Consider the following 23,688-nt stretch of genomic DNA (forward strand, 5'->3'; position numbering starts at 1 on the left):
TGGGGGCCATGTAATCCCCAAATTTGTGCGTGGGGTGAGGGCAGGCTGCCCACTGCAGGCTCAGGGCTGGGCCCGGGCTGCACCGCCCTCTTTTCAGTGAAGGGGGCTGAGCCAGGGCTGTGCTCGGGGAGGGCGGGGCAAGGCGGGCAGTGGCGGCACTGGGAGGGGGCTATGGGGTGGTTATGGTGAATTTTGGGGTGGCTGCCTGCCCTGAGTGCAGCTGTGGCCCAGCCCCCAGGAAGAGACCACAGTGGGCAGCTCACACTCACCCCATGCACAAATCCAGGAGGCACATGCCCCCCCCATGCTTCCCCCAGGTTGCATGCAGCATGGGGAGCCACTCCCCACATTCTCCCATGCCGCCCAGATGATCTGTCCGCAGCTCTGACCTGCCCTAGCTGGGCAGTGCCTGCCCCTGCCTCATTTCCTCCCTCACTGTGGGGGGGGCTTCAATCTGCACCCCCACATGCCTCTTCCCTCCCCCATGCCCCTCTCTCACTCCACAGACTCACAGGCCAAACGCTGCTCTCCAAGCTGCCAGGCTGCGTATCAGCAATCAGATAGGTATCAGCCAATATGGCTTGTTAATAATCAACCATCAGTATTGGCCAAAAAAATCTTTATAGGTGTACCCTCAGAATAATCACTTCCTTTGACCTGCAGGCAACATACCTACCAATGCAGGCCAGTATAGCTAGCCTTGTTTGCAACAAAGGCACACTATTGGCTCATACTCAGCTTATTGTCCACTGTAACCCCCAGGTCCTTTTCTGCAGAGCTGCTGCTTAGCCAATCAGTTCCCAGCCTGTAGTGGTGCATGGGATTGTTCCATCCTAAGTGCAGGACTTTGCACTAGTCCTTGTTGAACCTCATGAGATTCCTTTTGGCCTAATCCTCCAATTTGTCTAGGTCAATTTCTCTGAGTGCTAGCCCTACCTTCCAGCATATCTACTTCCCCCAGCTGCATGATGTCATCCGCAAACCTGCTGAGGGTGCGCTCTATGCCACCTTCCAGGTCGTTGATGAAAACACTGAACAAAAACAGTCCCCAGAGTTGGATGACAATCAGCTGATAGCTGGGTGATCAGGACAGCACTAGTTTCCAGTTGGCTTTGGTTACAGCCCCACTGAGGTGCCTGCAGCTGGCAGATGTTAATCACACAGGGCTGGTTCGAGCTCCAATGTAGTCCCAGAGCCAGCTGACAATCGCTGGCAGTGGTAGCACTCGGGCATATTCAAAACCCTCATACAGTCCTAAACCTGCATTCAATTTAAGGCACAATGGAAGCCAACCACAAAATTATTACATACATTTTGCGGGATAATTGTGTGGCCAGCTTACTCTCTGAGATGTGATTATCTGGCCTGCCAGGGGCTTTAGGCACTTACTAGGCTTTCAGTGAAATTTAGCATTCCAGGGCCTAGATTCACAAAGGGACTTAAGCTGAGCATTTCAATGTGTAACTTTTAGGCTTTTAGTAGAATCCGGAGACCTAAATCAGATTCCATATATAATGCCTAAGAATAAGATCCACAAAAGCTAGCACACTGAGCAGGGAACCTTCTAAGCCAGCTAGTAGGAAACATTAAGGCAAGGGAAGTGTTTACAATGCTTCCCTTCTCTGTGACTCAGGTGCTAGCCTCTGAGCTGTAAGTAAGCGGCTCCTATTATCGGCTACCATATTAGATTCATAGCTCCAAACCTTCTCCTGGAGTTAGGTTCCTAATTCTGCCCTTCCACACAAAACACAGCCAGCAGAAGAGGTGTTGCTCCTCCTTCAGCTAACACAGCCAGCTTGCAGGCATATGACACATGAGCCACCACGTGGGCTGCTCAGTAGGGCTGTGTAAAGCTACAGTCTCTGATATGATTTGGCAGAGATTTGGTCCAATTTGGTGGCCAAATCTCCAAATCCTAATAGAATCAGGAGATCGTTTAATCTCTCTGAATTGAATTGGAACCCTCCAAATCAATTCAGAGAGATATGGAAAGATTTGGTGATTTGTCTATAGATATAACATTAAATATTTTTTCTACATACCTCAAGGTACCAGGTGCTCATGAATGTTTCGATGGTGGGGCAGATGGAGAGTCCCACAGGAGCACAGGGGCCTCCCCAACACACTCAGCAGCAGACCTGGAAATGGACCAGAAGTACTTCTGGTCCACATCCAGGTTCACTGCCGAGCACATGATAGGCCCCCCAAGCACTCCCGTGGGATGCTCCATCCACCCCAGCATCGCAGCATTCACAAGCCACGCCTGGTATCTCGAGGTATGTCGAAAAAACATTTAAAGCTGTGTCTATGGCTGAATCATTGATTCTCTGAATCAGCATCAAGTCTTCAGATTCAGATTTGTCCGAATTGAATAGAGGACAGCGAGCTGAATCAATGAATCGAATCACTGTCCCTGATTCAGGCCAAATCCAAATCCAAATCGAATATGGCCTGTTTTGCACACCTCTACTGCTTAGTGTCCCCTGGTCAGTCAGGCTTCCCTCCTCTCCTGGCCATGTGCGCCATGCAAGGCAGTCTCTCTGCCACAACACAGACAATCTGACTCTCACACAGCATGTGTAGCCAGGAGATGGGGGAAAGGTGTTGTACCCACAGTAGGGTTGAGGCAGAGCCAAGCATAACATGCAGTAGTTTGGCTCTGCTCCCCAGCCACGTAGGCAGCTGCACAGCAGAGGAAACTCGGCTCTTCCCTCCCCACCACACACATAACACCTGTCCTCACTTTCTCATGGGAAAGCCATTGCTGGGGGAGCCTATGGGCCACGTATTAACACTTCAGGGGTTGCAGGCAGCCTTGCAGGCTGCCAGTTGGATAGCTCTGATCTAATCAGCAGTTAGCGCACTCACTCAGAATGTGGGAGACACCCTGGTTCATTTCCTTCGTTTGTTCCAAGGAATGTGACGTAACAGCTCCCCTTTCCCACAAGGATGCCCTAACTACCAGGAAATAAGTATCTGGAGACAGCTACTCTGAGTCTCTTCTGCTGGCACTTATCAACTTCAGACAGAATAACTAAACATTCACTGCACCACAAAGAGAGTGATCATAACTCTACAGCCCCGTGGTCAGGTCAGGGCACTAACATGGAAGAGGTGATATCTGAATTCCATGCCATGGTGTCATGGTTTCTCTTTCTCTCTGGCCCAATTAATTATTAATTATTCTATTATGAATTATTCTATTATTCTATGCAAAGTGGAACAGCTTCAACAGTAGATATTTGGAGCTTCCGCATCCCAGCATAACCTATAGCCTGACAAGTAGGGATTTCTCCTGAAAGGAGGGTAACACGTTCGAATCCCTCAGACAGAGAAGGAACGGTATCTAGTTTCACATATTTTGGGCAAGTGCTCACACCACTATTGTATAAAAAGTAGGATATGTCTTTTTTGCCTTCTTCCATGTATTGTCTGACCCAGAGACATGCTCTGAAAGTCAGGTAGAGTCTTTCTTGTGCATCTCGACAGAGCTGAGGCATAAGACAATCTGCTTAGTACTTCCAAGACTTAAATGTTTTGGGACATGTCCAGAAATAGATTCTTAGACACCTACAAACTTTAAATGTCAGTTACCAGGGCATCTTCAGGATTAGGGACAGGTTCTAAACTTAAGCATCTACTGTGTTAGTACAGGGCCTATGTCCCACATAAAATTTTTGTGGATTTTGTTTTAAGTGTATGTCATTCTCAAAAATAAATGGACCACATGTTCCTAAGTCATGTATAAAATGCAACATGTTGCAATGGTCAGCACATTACATCAAAGATGAAGAACACTGGTACAGCTCCATACTTAATGTATTAAAGAAATTCTTTATTTCAATACTGAATGCAGGAAAACAGATATTTCTGAAGCAGAACATAGGCTCTGTTCAAATGTTCGTCACAGTTTCTTCCATAACTGATTTAAAGCCTAACTACTATACACTAGACATGATTTTTAAAAATTCTTAACAAGTACTGTTAGCAGTTTTCTTTATCTCTAATGTACTTAATATACTTAACAACTAAATACCAGACCCTGTTTAAAATTCAGGTCAAAATTCCAAAATGAAATGAAAAGTAACCCTCTGAATTCAAGCTATCAACAGCTTTTTCAGCTCACCTTGTTCCTATGCACTGCTGAACTACACAAAGACCTCTATGGTAGTGACTGTTGTTCTGTACAATGGGTATTCTGAAAAGGGTGCCCCATTTAAATTGAATGTAACAATGTAAAACAAAGTATAAACCAACATCTAATTTAAAGTATTTTATGTGCATAAAAAGCAAAATTAAAGAGAGAGAAAGTGAGGAGGAAGAGAAGAACAGGTCAGCTGTATAAAGATATATGTGCTACAGATCATAGCCTCAGCTGGTTTAAATTGTCAGGACTTCTCCAAAGTCAATGGAGTTCTACTGATTTACCCTCATTTGATATCTGGTATAAATACCTATGGAAAGAATATCACCAGAAGGTTAGCCACATACAGTAAGATCCTGGGAACAATTCTGTGAACAGGATCAGATGGCCAATCCTGACTGACATCACCATTAGCAGTTGTGTGAATACAGTTTGAAGGACTTGGCCCTTAAATATCCAAGTCAACACAGGACCAAGTTAATTTTAATTGTGCTATGTCCCTGTGCAAAGCAGAGTTCATAAATCAACACAGAAAATGCCATGCAAATGCTGAAATTGGAAGAGGGGACCATATAAACAATAACTGTATTTTCCCTTTAACCCACACAAATACCACTTGAAAACACAAAATAAATGTTGCTCTTATTCATTCTCAGACTCACAGAATCACAGAAAAGTAGGGATGGAAGCAACCTGTGCCTGAACCAGATTCATCCTTATCCAAATCATCCCATGCAAGTCCCCTTTTAATCTACTACTAAAACTACATATATAATCTTGTCATACAACCACAGGGGATGGCACCCTAACCTGCCTTAGGGCAAAGCCAGAAGACAACAGCGCCCAATGTCCTTCTCCTGTGAAGGTTGTTAAATACCCTCAAGGGATCCAAGAAAGAGGGCCAAAACTCCCACTACAAAGGAAAGCAAAAACCTTCATAGTCCATACTAATCTGGCCAGGGAGTGAAATTCCTTCCTGATGCCAAATGCGGCAATCGATCTGACCCTGGGTGGAGGGCCAAGACCCTCCAGTCAGGAACCTCTAGATTTTAGTTCCAGCAGGAATACTGGCACACCGCAGTCAAAACCCTCAGACTTAGCTGCTGCCAACAGGGAAAGTAGAGGAATTGAAATTCTTCTGAGGAATGAAGAACCCAACCAAATTCCCCTTATCAGAAATAACCACGAAGAAACAATATTAATCCTTCCATTTCAATTCCCCTACTTGAACACATGCCTTCAGTTCGGAGTTGGTTCTCTGGGCAGTGCACCCTCAACAAAAGAAAAAGGCTATGGAATTGCTGCATTTAAGTTAGCATTTCCCAAACTCTCTCTCTCTCAATCAGTCAATCAATACATAAAGAAATAAAACTACATATAAAGTGCTGCCTTTTGGGGAGGTTTGGAACCACAATTGTAAGTGAAGATCTTTTTCTCTGATCATTTTCAAGGGTAAATCTGGTACAATTAAAAGTAAAGAAGGGTGGGGATGTGGAGGTAGGGATATAAATTTAAAGCCGAGGAGAACAAGATGAATACTTCCAGAATGAAACCGTGTCTTTTAGTGAACACAAATCAATGCACTGGAGATCAAGTCCGAACTGAAACACTGTTCAATTTTAACAAGTCTTAAGTAAGCAAACTGTTGCTGAAGCAAAAGATCTGGTGTCTGAGTAAGATCCTAGTGATTTGGTTTTTTGTCTTTATAATGCAACATGTCCTTACGTTGTTTAGAAAAAAGAGAAAACAACTCTTCTTTGACTAATACCTTTATGGTTTCAGTAGGCACTCCAGGCTCTGGAACTTTATCCAAATAAGTGGTCAAGTCTTGATCGACATGCTCGAACACTAGTGTTAGCTTGGTTTCTCTGTCTGTCCGTGACACTGTGCATACATCAAACAACCTAAGAGGAAGAAAAGAGTAGATGAGTAAATGGAATTCAGTAAAGCAGCAATTTGCAGCCAATACATGTATATTCCTATTTATTAAAAAACATGGAGTGAAGATAGGATTTTCCAGAGGAACAGTCTTTGAGCTCTCAAATGATTACTGTTTATTTGTGATACCACATTTCTATTTTATATTTCAATTCCGAAATCACAAACATTAATACTTCATATGATCAAGAAGCAGCTCTGTGAAGGAGATACAGACCAATCACAGTTAAAGGAATACTGAAAATGATTATATTTTTATATATTTTCTCTCCCATCTTGAAGTTTGCCACAGTCTCATTTGTCTTCAAAGGGAAAATAAGTAAACAGTGACATTTTGGGGAAACAAAAAAGCTGTTGGCTTACACACATCTTTTAATTTTTTCCACTTGCCATGTGTATCATAACAACTTTTTTCACATAATTTGAAATCAAGTTCCCTCACTTTTGCAGAAAGCTAGCATTTTTGCACATCTGAGTGTTCTTGTAAATCGCAAAGAGCAGGAAAAAATAACCAAGAACCCAAGTTTATTAAAAAAAATAGTTTTTTATATAAAATGCAGCTGCTAAAACAGTCTTCCTTTAACACTCTGATCAAGTCTTGCTTGAATGCCTCTGCTCTTTTACTGTTTCATAGCATTGGATTCAAACTTCTTATCCTTATTTTCAAGGCTGTTTGATGTACCACTTTTCCTATTTATCTATCTTTGCTTCTTGCTTTGATACCTTACATTCTGTCTCACCAGTCATGCCTTTTTGTCTACTTTGCATGCACATTTGTGCCTACTCAAATGGCCACCCCTCAGAATGCAATAAATGCCCTCCTTAAGTGACCTAGAGGCCAATGCCTTTTCCTCTGTCAAATCCTACTCAAGTCAAATCCTTCTTACCCTGTCAAAGTCCCTATAGAAAATCTCTTCATTAAAGATGGCAAACAGAGAAAAGAGAGAGCTACATAAATATGTATATTGGTATTTATTTTAATAATGTACAGATTTGATTACTTCCTCTGTGAAATGAGAAACAAAAATATTCAATAAATTTATCATTTTTAAAAGAAATACTTACCACTGCAGCACTTGAGGAAAAAAAAGTAAGCATTTTTTTACAGGAAAAATATGTTATAACATCGGTAACATTTTGAAGTTAATGGTGAAAAGTTTATTTTGGGTCTAAATTAAGGATGCTATGCTTTAATAACATACATTTCTTTATAAGCAACAGGCATCATGTGCTTGCTCACCATGTGAGTAGTATTAAGATCTATGATATTATTAAGTAATAATTTTCCTGCTTTGATACTCAACATTAACTTCCCAATATTTTAGGTCTGTAGCCAAATCCTACTGTACTAGGCAACTCTGCTTCTCGCCCAGTCACTAATTTTAATTATGCTATGAAAAAAACAGTTCGGAGAAAAGCTTTTCATTTATCTGGTACTTCTTCCATCTGTAGATTTCAAAAGTCCCACTTTCTTTTGTAAAACATTTTAATCTCCAGCTAACTAAAGTAAAAATCTGAGCCAAGAAATGTAAAAGAGCCACTGTGCTTCACTGGTAAATTTAAGAGGCTAGCACCTAAGGGGTCTGAGCATGGCTTTAATGAGAGTTTTCTCTGTAATATTTGTCTAGTCACTCAAAATTTGTTTCTTAGCTACTCCATTTTGAAACCTGATTTGTGTACATTCCTTTATGTCAAAAAGCATGTTGGAGAGGACTAATTTAATCAGAACTTAGAGATTTCTTTCACTTTAAAAATGGAGCCCTAACTGATTTAGATAAATAATTAAAGTACCACGTTTACTTGAATGCAAGATGCCTCTGAAAATAAGATGACCACCTAATCATTAGATTCTATATACAGAAAAATGTTAAATTTGTTATAATTTGCCAGGTGCAGAATCTCATTATTGGAGCACTGTCTTGAATTCAGCCCCCTCCCACTACTACAGCAGGAAAAATAATGGCTGAGCAGGTCAGGTGGCCCCCTACACTTTGCCCCCCCGCCCCTTCTTCCCCTGCAGCTTTCCCCACCCTTACTGTCAAGACCCTGCTCAGGCTCTGTTCCTTTCTCAAACACAATGTGGAAGTAAGCTGCATGTGACACGGGGGGAGGCGGGGGCAGAGAAAAGGGACTGAGATGAGGAAAGAAACTGCATGGGAGAATAGGAGACTGCTGTGGCTCTTACTCTGGCCCCAACTCTGACCGTTGCAAATTTCAGCAGAGATACTACACAAACATATTTTTGAGCAACAATTATAGGTTTGTTTTGTTTTTAATTTTTCATGTTCTAAGCCAAATCAGTTAAATCAAATCCAAATCCATGAGTCAGTCCAGAACTATAAGTGGCCCTACAGATGGCAAACATCCTCCACCCCCACCAGGGGCTTCAGATATTTCTAAAGTCTTTTGGCAGGCAACCTATGAGCAGGCCCAAGCCTGGAGGCCTGGAGCTCAGATGTCCCCACGTTTTGCCTGCCCTCAGCCATATGGCCACAGGAGCAAGCTAGGGAGGCTCCTCCCCGAGCAACAATTATACCTATTTATACATAGTACGAAATGGACAATTTAGTCCAGACTTTTCATATAGTTCATTGGGCTGGGTCACAGCAGAGTCAGCAGTATTTCAAGCCATGGTGACGCCAAAGCCCAGCATTGCTTAGTATAGATGTACACTCCAGATACCCACTACAAAGGAGCCACGTGCTAATTAGCTCCCCACTCATGACTGGAACTGGGTGTTCTTGTCACAAGTCCTGGGACCCTCCAAAATTTTATATGCAGATCAGGTGCAGAGCTACTGGTCCGTCTCCACCCCATAGAAGGCAGGACCACAGTAATCAGATGCAACAGGCCGACAGAGCTTCTCTACTACACAGAAGTTGGTGATGTTTGCCAGACAAGGTTGGTGAAGAAACAAGAATCAATGGAAATGAGAAAGAAAAGTACAGCTGAGCTGTGGGAGCAAAGAGAAAGTTGAAATATTATTTGATGTAGGTTTACCAAAACAGTTGCTGCTTAAGAGGAACTGAACATTATGGGCATTCCTGGGCACACAGATGGGTTGCACTAACTTAGTCTTGTGGTAGGTTCCCATTAGTGTTTGCCCAATAATGGCCATATGTTTTACACACAGCATGGGCTGCGTTCAATCAGCTTCACAATTGGTTTCCATGACTGAGCACATGCTGCTTCAGGCAGCAGTTTAGTGATAGCCAGTGTATTTAATGAGGAGGGGAGAGGGGGTTTATGGTATGTAAATATAAACTGAAGGGCATTTTTTCCCCTGCTGAAAGGTGGAAGCTTATCTTGTATTCAAATAAATACAGTACCTTTTACTGCCTCCTTTTTTCCTCCTCCAGATTTAATGACAAAAGATCATGTCTACTTTTCAATAAATGGCAATTTCTCACATTATTTCCTTTGAAAACTGCCTCTTGCAAGAGCCAGTGTCAAAATACGTTTCACTTTTTTCTCCTGTTACGATTTTATGGGACAATTTAGAGGACACAAACACAAGGGATTTGTTAACAGCTCTTCTAGCTGCTAAAATCTCTACTTAGTTGAAAACTACATCAGAAAGTATTCAAATAGTTAATGGGACAACCCTAAAACAAGAAATCAAAAGTTTTTCATTACTAGAATTGAAAGAGAGATCAAAATCTTTTTTATAAGAGAACTATGGAGTAATCTCTCTGTAACAACTACAGATCTAACAACCCAGGCCTCCACCACTTGAACTATAAGACTTTTGTTACCAGTTCACTATAGAAATACCGTTATGTTTCTAAGCTGGCACCGGCCAGAAAAGACCAAAAAGTTTTAAACATTGGTTATCGGCTCTTTTTGGTCACTGTAGCCGATAATTACAGTCATGTGCCCAGCGGACCCTGGTGAGCATAGTCCGATTCCTGCACCCCACCACTGGCCCAAGCCCACAGCAGACTACAGGTCCTGGCGAGCAATGGGAGTGGTATGTAGGGAGCATGTAGGCGCAATGAGCAAGGGGGCAACATGCATGGAAATAAAACAGTCACTATCTTCTGCATCAAGGGCTAGAGCAGGAAGGAGGCATGTATGTGTGTGTTATAACGGCAAAACAAACAAACAAACAGGTTTATTTATGTCAGTAGTTTAAAATACCTTGCACTATTATTAAATATCGGTTATTGGATCAGCAGTGGCCAATATGGTCGGTTAATCATAAGCCATCAGTATCGGCCAAGAAAATCTTTATCGGTGCACCCCTAGTGTGTGTGTGTGTGTGTGTGTGTGTATTAGAGGTGCACCAATGTATGCAGACACACGTTTACATGCATATTTTTTTTTTATATATATATATACACATATACACACACACACACACACTTATATATACCTCTGTAGGGGTAAGTCAAGGTAAGTCAAATGAAGTCAAAGGGAATAGTTATACCAGCTGAGAATCTGAAACTATAACATGCAAAATTGCTCTAAGTATAGTCAATAGCCAAAAATTTCTATGGAAATCAGTGGACTCAGAATTGGGAACAAAAGTAACTATGACGATTTTAACAGCAATTATTTAAATTAAATTGAACTAGTTTTTAAGGAGATCTGAAACTCTGAAGCAATACTAACAAGTACTTTTGAGCTGGATGGAGACAAGTACAGAGAAAAATAGTATTTTAAATTAAGGTGACTTCTTAATACTTGGAAGACAACTTAGTGAATTTTCTTTTAACTTTGCAAAATATTTTCCTTTGTCTACAGAGCAAATGTGTCTTCTTTCTTATCAGAATAATATTCTGAGGAAAAGTTTTATGGACTTCAGATGAAAGTTTACTGAAACCTTTAACATGGAGATATTACCAACTTCCCCTAAGAAAGTTATTTTTAATAAATTAACAAATATTCATCCTATGAACATAAGAACACAATATTTATGGTGCAGGTATTGACTACAAAAACCATAGCTCTAGAAAAAATGATTTTGTCTTTATAATTTTCTTAATACGGAAACATGTATAAGACTGATGCCTCTGTAGTCAATCAGCTTTAAGAGAAGTCACTAACCATGCTGAAAAGTGAAATTCCTTGGTAGTGGGAAGTGGTATTTGGCTGAAGGTTATTAACCTGAAATATATTTATATAAATCAATGTGGAATGTAGCTGGACTGCCTATAACCCCAACACATGCAAATAGAGAGGAGCCAGACAGGTCTGAACATCTGAACATAAACACTGGAAAATATTTCCAACTGTATGATTCCTTTGTATTGACCTACATTTACTTAAAAAAACCTATAAAACACCTTTTTCACCAGGTATTTAATACACTGGCAAAACCCCTCCAACCATTGCAGGCTTGCAATTCAGTCTGGGGAGGATGGGAAGGAAATTTCTGTAGAATGTAGAAGCCATATATATTACTACAGGCTCATTTTAAAGGAAATGCAAATGCTCTGCATATATTTTTTTAATCAACCTACCTTAATTTAATCCTGATATCGTAAATGTATGTTTAAATGGACATTGCTAACTTAAGAACTATAAGAATGAAGCCACCTCTGCTTATCATTATTACTTATTGCATACTGTGATTAATAGACAACATATTGCACTTATGTACTACCTCATGTATGAATCAGAAAGTGCTTTACAGTAAATTAAATAAATTCTAGGTCCTCCTCCATTTCTCCCCTGTAGGGCTAACCAGGTAATAATTATCTATGCAAACTACAAATACTATCTAAATAGATCCTCATTTAAAGTAGATCTTACTTAACTTCTTGATATCACAAAAGTAACATCTGGCATTGCCTGTCATGATCACCCTTGGAAGGAAATAGACAGCGTAAGGCACGTTCTTTTCTTGATGTCTCCTCTAGGGTAGAATTATTCATTACAAATTATACTTTTTATATTTACTATAAGAAAAAATCATCTTTAGTCTATTCCTTGACATTTGTCTATTTTAGTTAGGATTAACTCTGCTATCCAAGCTGTAACTCTTTCAACCCACAACCTGATTATTTTTTCTATTAATCTGGTAACAGGGCAGCCTTGACATACTCAACAACATGCAGCCCTTTTTTAAAGGGTTACATACACCCTGTTCATGGGCCTCGGTGAAGTCAATCTAAATCAATTAATACAGAACTTCCATACCTCAACACAAGTCCTGCTCTTCTATTGTACTTTATTTGTAGTGATTAAATAAGATCTGCTGCAGGAAGTCCTTCAAACTTTTACCAAGATGTCTGACTGGAAACACATGGTCTTATGCAAAGATCTGAATTGAAACACTAATGAAATAGAAATTTGCTTTTCATACAGCCAATTTCCTTTTTCTTCTTTTTTTAAATTTTGTCTTATGTGAATATATTCTTGTGGAACTTACATATAGCCACATACACGCTTGTCTTTTTGCCCAGAGGATGTAGAAAATCAGACAACATTGTAAAAGCTATGTATTCATTGTTATTAACATATTCAACAAAAAGTAACTTTGGATTCTCACATGCACATTCATATAATCTCACAGTGGACCCAGGAAGCCCTAGATTGAAGAGCAGCACCCTAAATCTCAGATTCCTGCCTCAGCTCCTTAATGCCACATATTCAGCTTATAGCATGACGCAAACCAGCCACAAAAGGATGTTTCACATTATACACACATACAGCAGTGCTCAGGGTGGGAACAACAGACCAACATAGCACCACATGTAATATCAAGTATAGAACATCTTTCTGGCTTGGTTTGCCATTTTTTTTGTACCATGACTTGAAAGTATGTCTTTATAAACTTGGTAGAGAATAAAAATGGAGTCTTCAATGCATGAATGCTATTATATTTAAGAAAAGGATTGAGTCAGTAAGCAGTAACGTGTTAATAAACTACATTTTAGACACTTCAAAAGTCTGCATCAAATCTCAAATGGAAAGAGTTTGTTGGTCTCAACCCAGTTCCTAAGATATTTTCCCACATGGCAAAAAACATCATAGTTTATGTATGATTGACAGTGTCTGCCCAAAAATACCACAAGAGTGGAATACCAAGGGTATTATAGGTCAGGGTTGAGGTTTATTGACAAATATGTTGGGGGGAGATCCTGAATGGCTTCTGTTTTCATTCTGTTTGGCTCAAGCAAATCCTAACTTTTTATGAGCACTGAAATATTTCAGCCCCTCACACCTCAAGTTAAATGAAGTAAAACCCCAACTATGAGGCGTTATTTGATTCCAAATTTTAGCAGCTGCCTTAGATCTCCTCTTTTGTAGCTTGGTAGGTACTCTGAAGGACCTTACTCACAACCAGCAATGATCCCTTCATGCTCCATAGGGTTTCTAATATATATTACACCCCCCCCCAAACAGATTTTTTAACTTCTGCATATATTCTATATTTTAATTTATTGTCAATTTTATTGTATAGCTTTGCTGAAAGCTGTAAATAAGCCACTATTACTTCTGTAAGCAAAAGGTGCATTCTAATTTAGTGCTATATTTTCCTTTAAAAATATGATCGTGCTAAGAAAGATCAAACTCCATGTGGAATCAGATATACAATACTTATGGTAATTAAAAGACCTTATGGCTGAAGAAAAATACAATAGCTGGGCCAGAGTCTGGAACAATTTGCACTAAAACAGGCACACCCAAGAAAGTAAGCAAAGAAAGAAGAGGAAGTGAAGTAGAAGGCTCATACTCTTAAATTTTAGAGTCCTTTTTCAACACACACAGTTTTGCCTAAATACATGATGTTTGCACCTCTTGATCAACTGTCAGCAACTACTGCATGCTTTATTCAGTTTACGTCTCAGACTGGAGATAACGTATTCTTGTCCATCAGGATGTGTGTGTGAGATCCATAACCCCTGTATTCTCTTATGAATCCCCATTTTGGAAAAACTTGAGGCGGGAAGAATGGACTGCAATAAATACCAGATAAAAATAAGTGATTTACCTGAAGCAGGCCAGGTGTCATGGAAATTGACAAGAGTAAATAATCTGCAAATTTTCAACCCTGCAGCCCCTTGTTCATTAGCAGCTTCATATAAAACAAAAATAGATGCTGTGCAGAAATCACTGTATAGAGTAGTATGGGCCAACCTTTTCAGCAGGAATACCCCAAATTAGATCTGTACCCTCCCCAAGTGCCACTCTGATCACCTTCCCCTACTTGATCTGCTGCTCTGCTTCCTTCCCTATCTGCCAGTGTGCTATTTGTCCCCTCCCTGATCTGCTGCATGCCACACACTGGGACTGCTCATGCCATTTGTGGCATTAATGCAGCAGGGTGGCACCCCTGGTGTAGAGCAAGCAAGACAGTTGGCTCTCCTGCACTTGTAGCCCTCATCCCTGAATACTTGGCCAATTTTTTTGTTTCCCAGATTAGTTAACAGTAAGAGTTCAGAGAAGAAAAACAGATATTAAGATGACACAGCAATCATCTATCTGCAAGCTAAACTTTCATGTTCTAATTTTTCCAGTGTCTCCCAATTTCTTTTTTGGAAAAAATATTTAAAATGCTTAGATTTACAAAAGATCTGTGTGTGGAATGTGTGTGAGCATGAGAGAGAATGAGAGATAAAATAGGTGATTTTTAAAGTGAAGTAAACAGCACTGGCCGAAGTCTGATAAAATGTGGGCAGGTTCGGCATGCTTTCAACACATAGCTCTGCCTTCAATTCTGACCTGCAACACCCCTGTTCTCCTGTTCTGGGCCTCTCTTGAGTAAAGACTGCTCATGGTGCCAAATTATATGGTGGTTTTATGATGTAGACAAATGTCTGCTAGAAAGTCAGATGAAACCACCAAACTAATTTTCACTTGCAGAATAAGCCAAGATTTGTGCCCAAAGAAGAAAAGGCTAGTGCTTTAACCCACTATGACACCCAGTCCCCTAAAAAGCTCAGTTGCTAACAGCTTTAACTTTAAAAGGGTTTAGTGACGATGTGTTCTACACCACTCTTTGCTTACTGCCCAACACTGTCCTTTCAAGACCTGTTGCTACAGCTGCTTGTTCCTCTTCTTCTGACTGGGGATTGCTTTTAAGGGCTAGGAAGAAAATCTTATACAACTTCAATATTGCAAACAATTGTCATGATAGGGTGGGCCCTCAATTTAAGGAGCAATTACCGTTTACTGGTTCCTCAAAACCTTTCTCCTTTGCCAGTCCCCTCAATATCTTTGGCTCACTTGGATTGATTGTAGGACAAACAGCTTTTAAATTTTAAGTTCTCTCTCAATCACACACTATCACCAAGGTCTGAGGATACCAGATACACAGCTGAGTGGATGACAAGACCAACCCTTATGGATTGCCACACTTAATAATGTTTGAATCTCTCTGGAAGAAGTAAGTGGAGTCATTTGTGATAGATTCCATCCATCCCTGCCAAATCCCATAGTTAAACAAGAGGAATGACCAGCAGCTAGGCTAGTCACTGAGAGATCAACTGGGTCTCTGACCTCTCCCTATTACTCTGAGATCATAAACTATGCAGAAGAATATAGTTTTGGTGTTACATAATAATATTACTGTTATGCAACACTGAGAGCATGCATATGGCCCCAGTTCAGTGCTCTGATTCACTGGAAACGTATGTGCCTCTTATATTTAATGTTTTCAATTTTTCACAGAATACTTTCCTCAGGGAAAGTTACATTCCTTTTTACATGGTTGCCATACTTTTCATTTCTTGAAATGTAAATACATCGTTTTAGATCCCAATACTCATTTTGTTTAATTCACATGAAAGGAACACAGAAATTACCCTTGAATCCCAGTTTTTCCTAGTGCAATGACCAACAAAATAAAGCACAGTCTTTATTTATTTTGGAGTCCACAATTAAAGCAACCATTACAAACTTCAAACTTCAGTTTACGCTTAATGTTAAGGGTTAAACCAAACTCACCAATATTGAACCTGCTTATCTAACTTCTATAGAAAATATGATGAAAAACAATCAGATCTTCATAATGTTTAAGGACAATGGTACTGCTTCTCTCAGAGATTAATAATCACTGTCTGCTCTTCAGTTGACAGAGTTAGTTCATTTAAATAAAATTTGTATTGGAAAAATGGGTAAGAAAAAGAAATAACAGCCAAAAAACCCTACTTGATAAGGTTAGTAGTCACAGCATAAACCAAATAACCACAGTTACTGGTTTGTGTAATATAACATATAACGAATTAGAAATATTTTTTAAAAATTTTGAGCCCAGAAACTAAGATATGGATAAAGTTGGTTGCCCTATGTTGCAATGTTACTATATTTCTTAAGTCATTCCAGCTTGTTGCTCGCTCTCTCTCAATACGTCTGTAAAGGTGTATTCCTACCCTGCCTTCATTCTAATAAGCACCAAGTTCTTTGAACTTTTCAGAAAGAAAGGAAGGAGGCTAAAATTAAAAGAAAGTATCAATACTATTGACAATGAAAAAGAAGTTGCATTATTGGTGGAACACACATTTTACAGACTGGCTTACATCTAAACCCATTTTTTTCTAAAACAAATTCAGCCTTCCACATAACTGATGTAGCAATAATAGGAACAAATACTTCTCCTTTGCTAGGCCTGATGCAGCTGCGATTAAAGTCCATGGCAACTTATTTACTGAGTTTACCGACAGCTGGATTTGGATCTATTATCTTTAACCCAAATTCAGCAAAACACCTAAGCATGTGCTTTTGTGCTCTGCTGAATCATTGTTTTAACTGAAATGATTCACTGAGTGAGCGCAAGGCACGAAGGGTGAGCAGTTAGAAATGAGAGACATTTTTCGCCTCTCTCATTGCTTCCTATGAGATAAACCAAGGCTGTGCAACTTCTAAGTGGCGCTGTACAGCCTCTAATGGACTACACAACTCCTCCCCACTATATCACGTGGCCCCTTATGTGCTGTAGAGGCTGATTTAGGAGTAAAGAGAAAGGGACTTTCCAAAACAGATGTGCTTTCTACTCCCTCACTGAGATGAGTATGAACTTTCTGAGATTCCAACAACACAGCCCATAGACTCCTTTATACCCTACAGTAAATCTCATCCTATTTGTGGGTCCTGATCCAGCATTCTTTAGTCAGGCAGTGGGAATTTTGCCTGATTAAGAACCAAAACTTGGGGTGGGGCATTACCTTAGAGACTAACTGATTCAGAGGCATAAGCTTTCACACACCACAGCTATGGCACATAACAAAATAGCCTGTTGCTTATGAAAACTTACACTTTAAGTTATATGTCTCTGAGGTGCCACCACGCCCTGCCTTTTGTCTGGCTTCAGATTAACATGGCTCATGTTAATTCAAACAGTAATTTCCTTCTAGTGACTTAAAAAGAATGAAAGCTATTTTAATTATTTCCCTTATTTAATTAGTGTAATTATTATTTTCAAGTCAGCATTAGGAATTTGTTTAGGGAAACGCTGTACAAGCAGTCAGTGTAGTAGAGACTATATCTTTTATTAGACCAACTAGACAGTTGCAAAACAAAACTGTCAAATTTTACAATCTTTGCATTTTCCTTTGCATTCTCCTATGCCTGAGGAAGGGCACGTATGCCCAAAAGCTTGCAAATAAAGAAAAATTTTGTTTGCAAATCTCTAGTTGGTTTAATAAAAGATATCGCCTCTATCACACTAACTTCAGATTTTATCATAACATTCTGACAGCAAGCTTTTTACAGAGAAAAAGGATCGATCTGTTTTATGTGCTTTCTAGTGTTTATACCTTTTGTCCGTTTTCTCATTTTTCCACCTCATTACCATCTACATTTTTTTACAGTGTGGTATCTATTTCTCAGGGGGTTTTTATTACCTTATTGTTTAGAAAATCTTTGAGCTTGATTACAGCCTCAACTGACTTGATTTATTTTTACATGTCTATCCCCTCCCCTTCTACCCCCACTCCCCCAAGGACTCAAAGTAGCATACAATATACAGGCAAACAACCTACAAATGGGAAAAAATAGATTACTCAAACAAATCCCACTCCCCCAAACCCCAGCTACTGCTTCCCTGCCTAAACCCCATGCAAACAAACTCTCTAGCCAGTCCCAACTATGCTTCCAGCCATCTAATAAATGTGGAGCAAACATATGATATACAGCCTGTGTAAGTCACTTTACTCTGGGGAAAAATTCCCCTTAAAAAGTACTGGAATAACTACACAATAATGTAACTTGCCCACATGTACTAGTATGCCTGCACCCCTAGTCAATTTTATCCCACTATAGTCCTTTGTTCAATGCAAATTAGCTCGCTATCCACCTAGTGGCCAGGCACTGTATGCACCTATTGCAGGCAGTCGGCTTGGGAGAGCTGGTTATGTCAGTTCCTTACTATGGAGTAAATTTAATACAGAATAACATTTGCAGTAAATTATTCCACAGTAACTGTGTAATGCATCTGCATTCTTAAACTACTGTGTCAGCTTACTAAAAGATACAAAATAAGCAATACTATAAATGTCCACATATTTCTACCAATTAATTTCCATCCTGATGTGGAAAGACCGTGACTTCTCTATTAGTGAAAAGATCATTCATTTTCTAGGTTGTCAATACTTGGGGTGGCATTTTTTTTTAGGTGGACTTTTGTCAGTTGAGACTAGCTTAGACCATCAGTGCAGTTTTATTCACAAAGCAAACATTCAATGATGACAGAAAGGGATAGGAAGAAAAGGAAAGAAATACAATTTTAGAATAAAAAAGATTCAGTGATTAAAATAAATGGATGTACACAGTACATTAAGCAAAATAATAAGTACTATTTTACTCAGGTCAATAAGCATTAGGACATATGATTCTAAGTGAGCGCATCTACAGAAGACACTAGGAGGTCGGCAGACTAATTCTACTGCGCATTAGTGCATCATGGCAAAAGCTGTGGTAATGCACTAATGAGCAGTAGAATCAGTCTATTGCACATAAGCGTCACATAAAAATTGTACGCTGGTGCTACTGTGCAGTAGCTCTGATTATGGTGCATTTAGTTAGTACCTGTTATTACAGGTACTAACTTAATACACCATAATTACAGTGCATTAATGCATGTGTAGACATGCTCAGTGTCAGTCTTTTTTTTTTTCAAAGGGGATTTAAGATCTTCGAAAATTTCTATCCAGATTGTAACCTGTATAATTACTTCTATTCACACTGTAAGTAGAGGATACCTTGTAATTGGCTATGTAAAGTTCTGTGTTTTGTTGATGTCATCAGCTTTATACAGTAAACAATTGTGTTATATGAAATACAATATGAATGTATTTTCTTTATTTTTTATATGGTCAGATGACTCATACTATAAGTGACCTGGTCACAGACATTCCAATTTAACTTAGAAATGACTTTTTTTTCTAAAGGTCTGCTTAACCACGCTCTCAGTTTTCACAGAAATACAGTAAAATAAAGTAAAATACTCTGCTGTAAGGAATTTCAACATAGCTTTATAAATTCACAACTGGCGTGCATTTGATCCAAACTAACAATTAATATTCCAAATAAATCAAACATTTTTCTGTTTACAAATTAAACTTATACAACCATCCATAAATGCCATTTACAGTACATCAATTACTACTAATTCCATAAAAGATACACTAAGGGTGCATCTACATGTTGTCCTATGGCATCATAGTGATGTGCTACGTTGCCATATGGCAAGCTATGGTGACGTAGCAATCATGTGGGTCTATACGTGATTTGCAGCTATGTTGCTGTAGCGGTGTACTCCCCTGACATAGAGCAGCACTATGGCAACATAGCAGTGAAATCTAACTGTGTGCCACACACATGCTGCAGTAACTGCCTGTACTTCACCATGCTGTAGTACATCCAAAAGGCAATGCTAAAGCAGGGTGCCATATCAATGTTGCCATATGGCAATGTGTAGACGCGCCCTAAGTGATGTAAATCTGAATAAACCTAGGTGTAGGAATTCGTAGCAAGATCAGCACACTATCTTCCACAACTTTGTGCAACTTTCCAGCATACCAGTCTGCTGGTTATAAAGACTTAAAGCTCTTTCTAAGTATCAAATAAGAATATGTTTTATGACATCTACTTATAATATGCCCATCTATGATAATTAGACATCACAGAATGAGTTCAGTCACATATTTTTAAAAGCTCAATGAACTTGCACTAGAACAAAGTGGGGGGTCCCCACCTTTTTGGTAGGCGGGCCACTCATTATCCCCAGCACCCTCCCTGAGTGCCACTCTGATTCCCTTCCTCTGTCCAATTTGCTGTTCTGTTCTCTGCTCCCTGCCAAATTGACTGCTCTGGATTCTCCTCTGCCCTACTGGCCGCTGTACTGCCTGCTCCCTCCCCAGTCTGCTGCATGCCATGGAAATGTGTGCCACAGGCTGGGTACCCCGTCACTCCGCGAACAACCTTCCTTAACTTGTTATCGATACAGTACTTATAACGGTAAGGTTAATCCCTTAAACTCAGGAGGTTATAAATGCTGTGCATGAAGAATGAATAGATGTATCCTTAGAAGAATAAATTATAGCACTGACTAAATAACAGTTGAAAAGGCATAAGCTATTCCTTGAAAGAGAAAGACATAGGCTAGATCTTCCAAAGTCAAAACATACTGACACATATATAGGATTTCAAAAAATATACAAGGATGTCATGGTTAGCACTTAAGTTAGAGGCCTTTCAGGAAAATGAGGAGTCAGTGGCAAATAAAGAATGATCATCAAAATACTCCTTAAAATGTCTTTAAAAACTATAAGTCTCAGAAATAAAACATTTGCTTTCACCGCAAGAAGTAGCTCTGCTACTTTTGAAAGCAGATGTCCTCTATTCAACTGTCTGTTGTTATAGATTGCTCCCCAGTAAGAATAATCATTCAATGTTTACGCTCTTGGCTACTTCTGTGCTCTTCACATCAGGGTTTCCAGTCTTTACTTCTTTCCAGAATGCATTTAATGAAATTAACTTTTTATTATAGTTACAAGTACGATGATACTTTAGTTCCAAGTCTCTATTTTCAGTGCCTTGTAACTTTTAAAAACAATTAGCTTTTGGGCTGAACTCTCTCTGGCTCACTCTCATCCCATAAGTAAACTTTTACTTACGCAGAGATTGAAGAAAATCTTTTTAGATGTTGTTCAATAAATACAAACAAGTAACTGCCAATCTCATAGCTAACCATCACTGTGTATTTGAAAAAATCATAATTCTGAACCTTCTGTTACAGATGAAGCTATGTTTTCAAAATTAATGCTTCATTATTGTATTTTTCATTGAATAAACGCAAATAAGTTCATACAGCAGCTTTCTTACTTTACTAAATTATCCCATTTGTTCCATAATAAACAACTGTTTTTTATAGCTTAAGCTACAAAGCCTGAAAACATTTCCAACAGAACTTTGGCATAAAATATTTCTTTTGGAAAGAAATTTTGTAACTTTTTTTCTTTTTTTTTTCTTTTTTTCCTATTACTGCAAGAATATCAGCCCACATTAGTTACTAGTAGTCTGCAAAATTAAAACAGATTTTTTATTTTAATTTTGCAGGCTAGTAGCAAATAACGTGGGCTGATATTCTTGCGGTAATATGAAAAAAAGAAAACCCAAATCAAAAAACATAATTTCATAACATTAGGGTACTGTATGTTATCTTTCCCTTCTAACCAGCCATGTTTTCAATAAATTAGTGAAGAACATAAAGTTAGAGACCAGGATTTTATATAAATGGGCACGGCACTCTTGGAGAAGAGTTTAACTGGGACTCCATCAGAGAAACGATCTCCAGCTGGGTTAGCTAGATGAGGATAGAGCTATTATGTAAAATAATGTAAAATATTTGTAACATCAGTATTTTACAAACAATGAGACAGGGTGAACACTTGAGGGAATTCTTGTTTCAGACCAGAAGGAAAGGAAGCAGGAGAAAAATTAGAGATGGAATGATGTCTCTGTGGAAGATATATGCATCCCAAGCAGGTGGCAGTCTATTCCCTATTCTGCTATGATTGTCTCTGATATGACTCTCCATTTTCTGTAACTGTCATGATTTACTTAAGAAACAAACCTGCTAACTTGAGACATCTTAATTACATAACTCTCAGCTGTAGATTTTTTGATTAACTTCTTCATTTCTTAAAACTCCATATATCTAGTTTCAGTGTACAAGTATTTTGGTACAATCTTGTCCCAAAGATATTTGATTTAATTATAGTCTGGCCACTATTACTGCGTGGCTCACCTCTAAGCATTTCTTAAACTTGCTTCAAACTAGGGTTTGAAATAATGTTCGTTCAACTGTCCACACAAATATCAGTCAAAATTGTCAAAAAAATTGTCAATAGGTCCCAATAATACACAGAAAAAGCACAAATTTTCCATTAAGATGTGTCAGAAAACAATAAAAAAATCATATTTCTGTTAAGAAAACTACAAAAAAGTAGGGTGTTGTTTTGGGGGTAAAATTGCTGTAATCTTTGACCAGTCAAAAAACTATGCAGTCAATTGACTGGTCAACTGACCAGTTTCCCAGCCTTACTTCAAATTATATTGAAACTATACTCTCTTCTTCCGTATTCCAAGGGCATGGACACATGCCCACTAGGACCCATTTCAAAATTGCAACAACTATCATGTTTTAATTGTGCTGATGAGCTGAGAATGACACAGACTACAACTTTAACCCTGGATAAGGCAGTATTGAAGCAGTTTTGCTTCACCTGTACTGCTTTCTGCTTGTTCACATGTAACTATTAAAATGTAAAAGCAACTGCTTTTTTAAAATGTTTCCCTTCTAAACTGGCTCCAAATGGACATGTGTCCATACCCTAAGACTAGCTGCTTCAAGAAGCAATCATTTAAGGTGTCAACAAATCTCTTCTTGGCCAGTTATATAGGGGTAACTGAATTCACCTGTCAATGCTATGTTTATGACCTAGACCTTGTATTCAGGTTGGTTCTGTACCACTGTCTTTTCCATTTACATTTTTATCTCATTACATTTTACAGACTCAGTTACACTACTGCTCCTCAATCTCTATAAACATACCAGTATATACGTGCATGGCATATACCCAGAGATCACATTATACCCACTAATTTTTCTCATTCTACCATTTCTCTTTAGGTGTTCTAATCACTGAGTTACTCTATAAAGGTTCTGCCTCAGTACATGATAATATATAGCTTTTCTTTTCAGTCAGATGAGTTGTTTTACATATTCATTCAACATTTCATTATTTTTCCAGAATGTACCTCTGTGATTTTAACCTATTACTCTTTCAGTTCTAATGTAATCTCTGTCTTTACCTTTTACTACTGGCCAGGGATTTACTTTTGTATTACTCAGTGCATCTACACAAGACATTTACTATGCAGTAGACTAATTAGCTGTGCAGTAAATGTCACACAGCTACACGTGCCTCTATTAGGCTGGAGTAAACTAATAAATGGTGCAATAGGATAGTACTTGTAAATACAAGTATTATCCTGCTGTGGAGTAAAAAACTCCGCAACACTGTATGTGTAGACACTACCTCAGCTGGCTGGGGTATGATGGTGCTTCAGTGCACGGGCTCCCTGTCAGCTAGCACCACAATGAAGCACCCTCATGCCCCAGCCAACCCCTCCACAGCACACTGAGCCAGGGG

General features: G+C 39.2%; 1 protein-coding gene across 1 annotated transcript in view; it reads right to left on the minus strand.

Moving 5' to 3' along the window:
- Nucleotides 1-23,688, minus strand: part of CDK6 (cyclin dependent kinase 6) — a 369,693-nt gene that overhangs the window by 317,352 nt on the left and 28,653 nt on the right. The window contains exon 3 of the mRNA XM_019531060.1: nt 5,913-6,048. Within this exon, the coding sequence (XP_019386605.1) occupies nt 5,913-6,048 (136 nt within the window). The remainder of the gene's footprint in view (nt 1-5,912; nt 6,049-23,688) is intronic.

The sequence above is a fragment of the Crocodylus porosus genome, unplaced genomic scaffold, assembly GCF_001723895.1.
Source record: "Crocodylus porosus isolate Cpor-Errol unplaced genomic scaffold, CroPor_comp1, whole genome shotgun sequence".
NCBI lineage: Eukaryota > Metazoa > Chordata > Crocodylia > Crocodylidae > Crocodylus > Crocodylus porosus.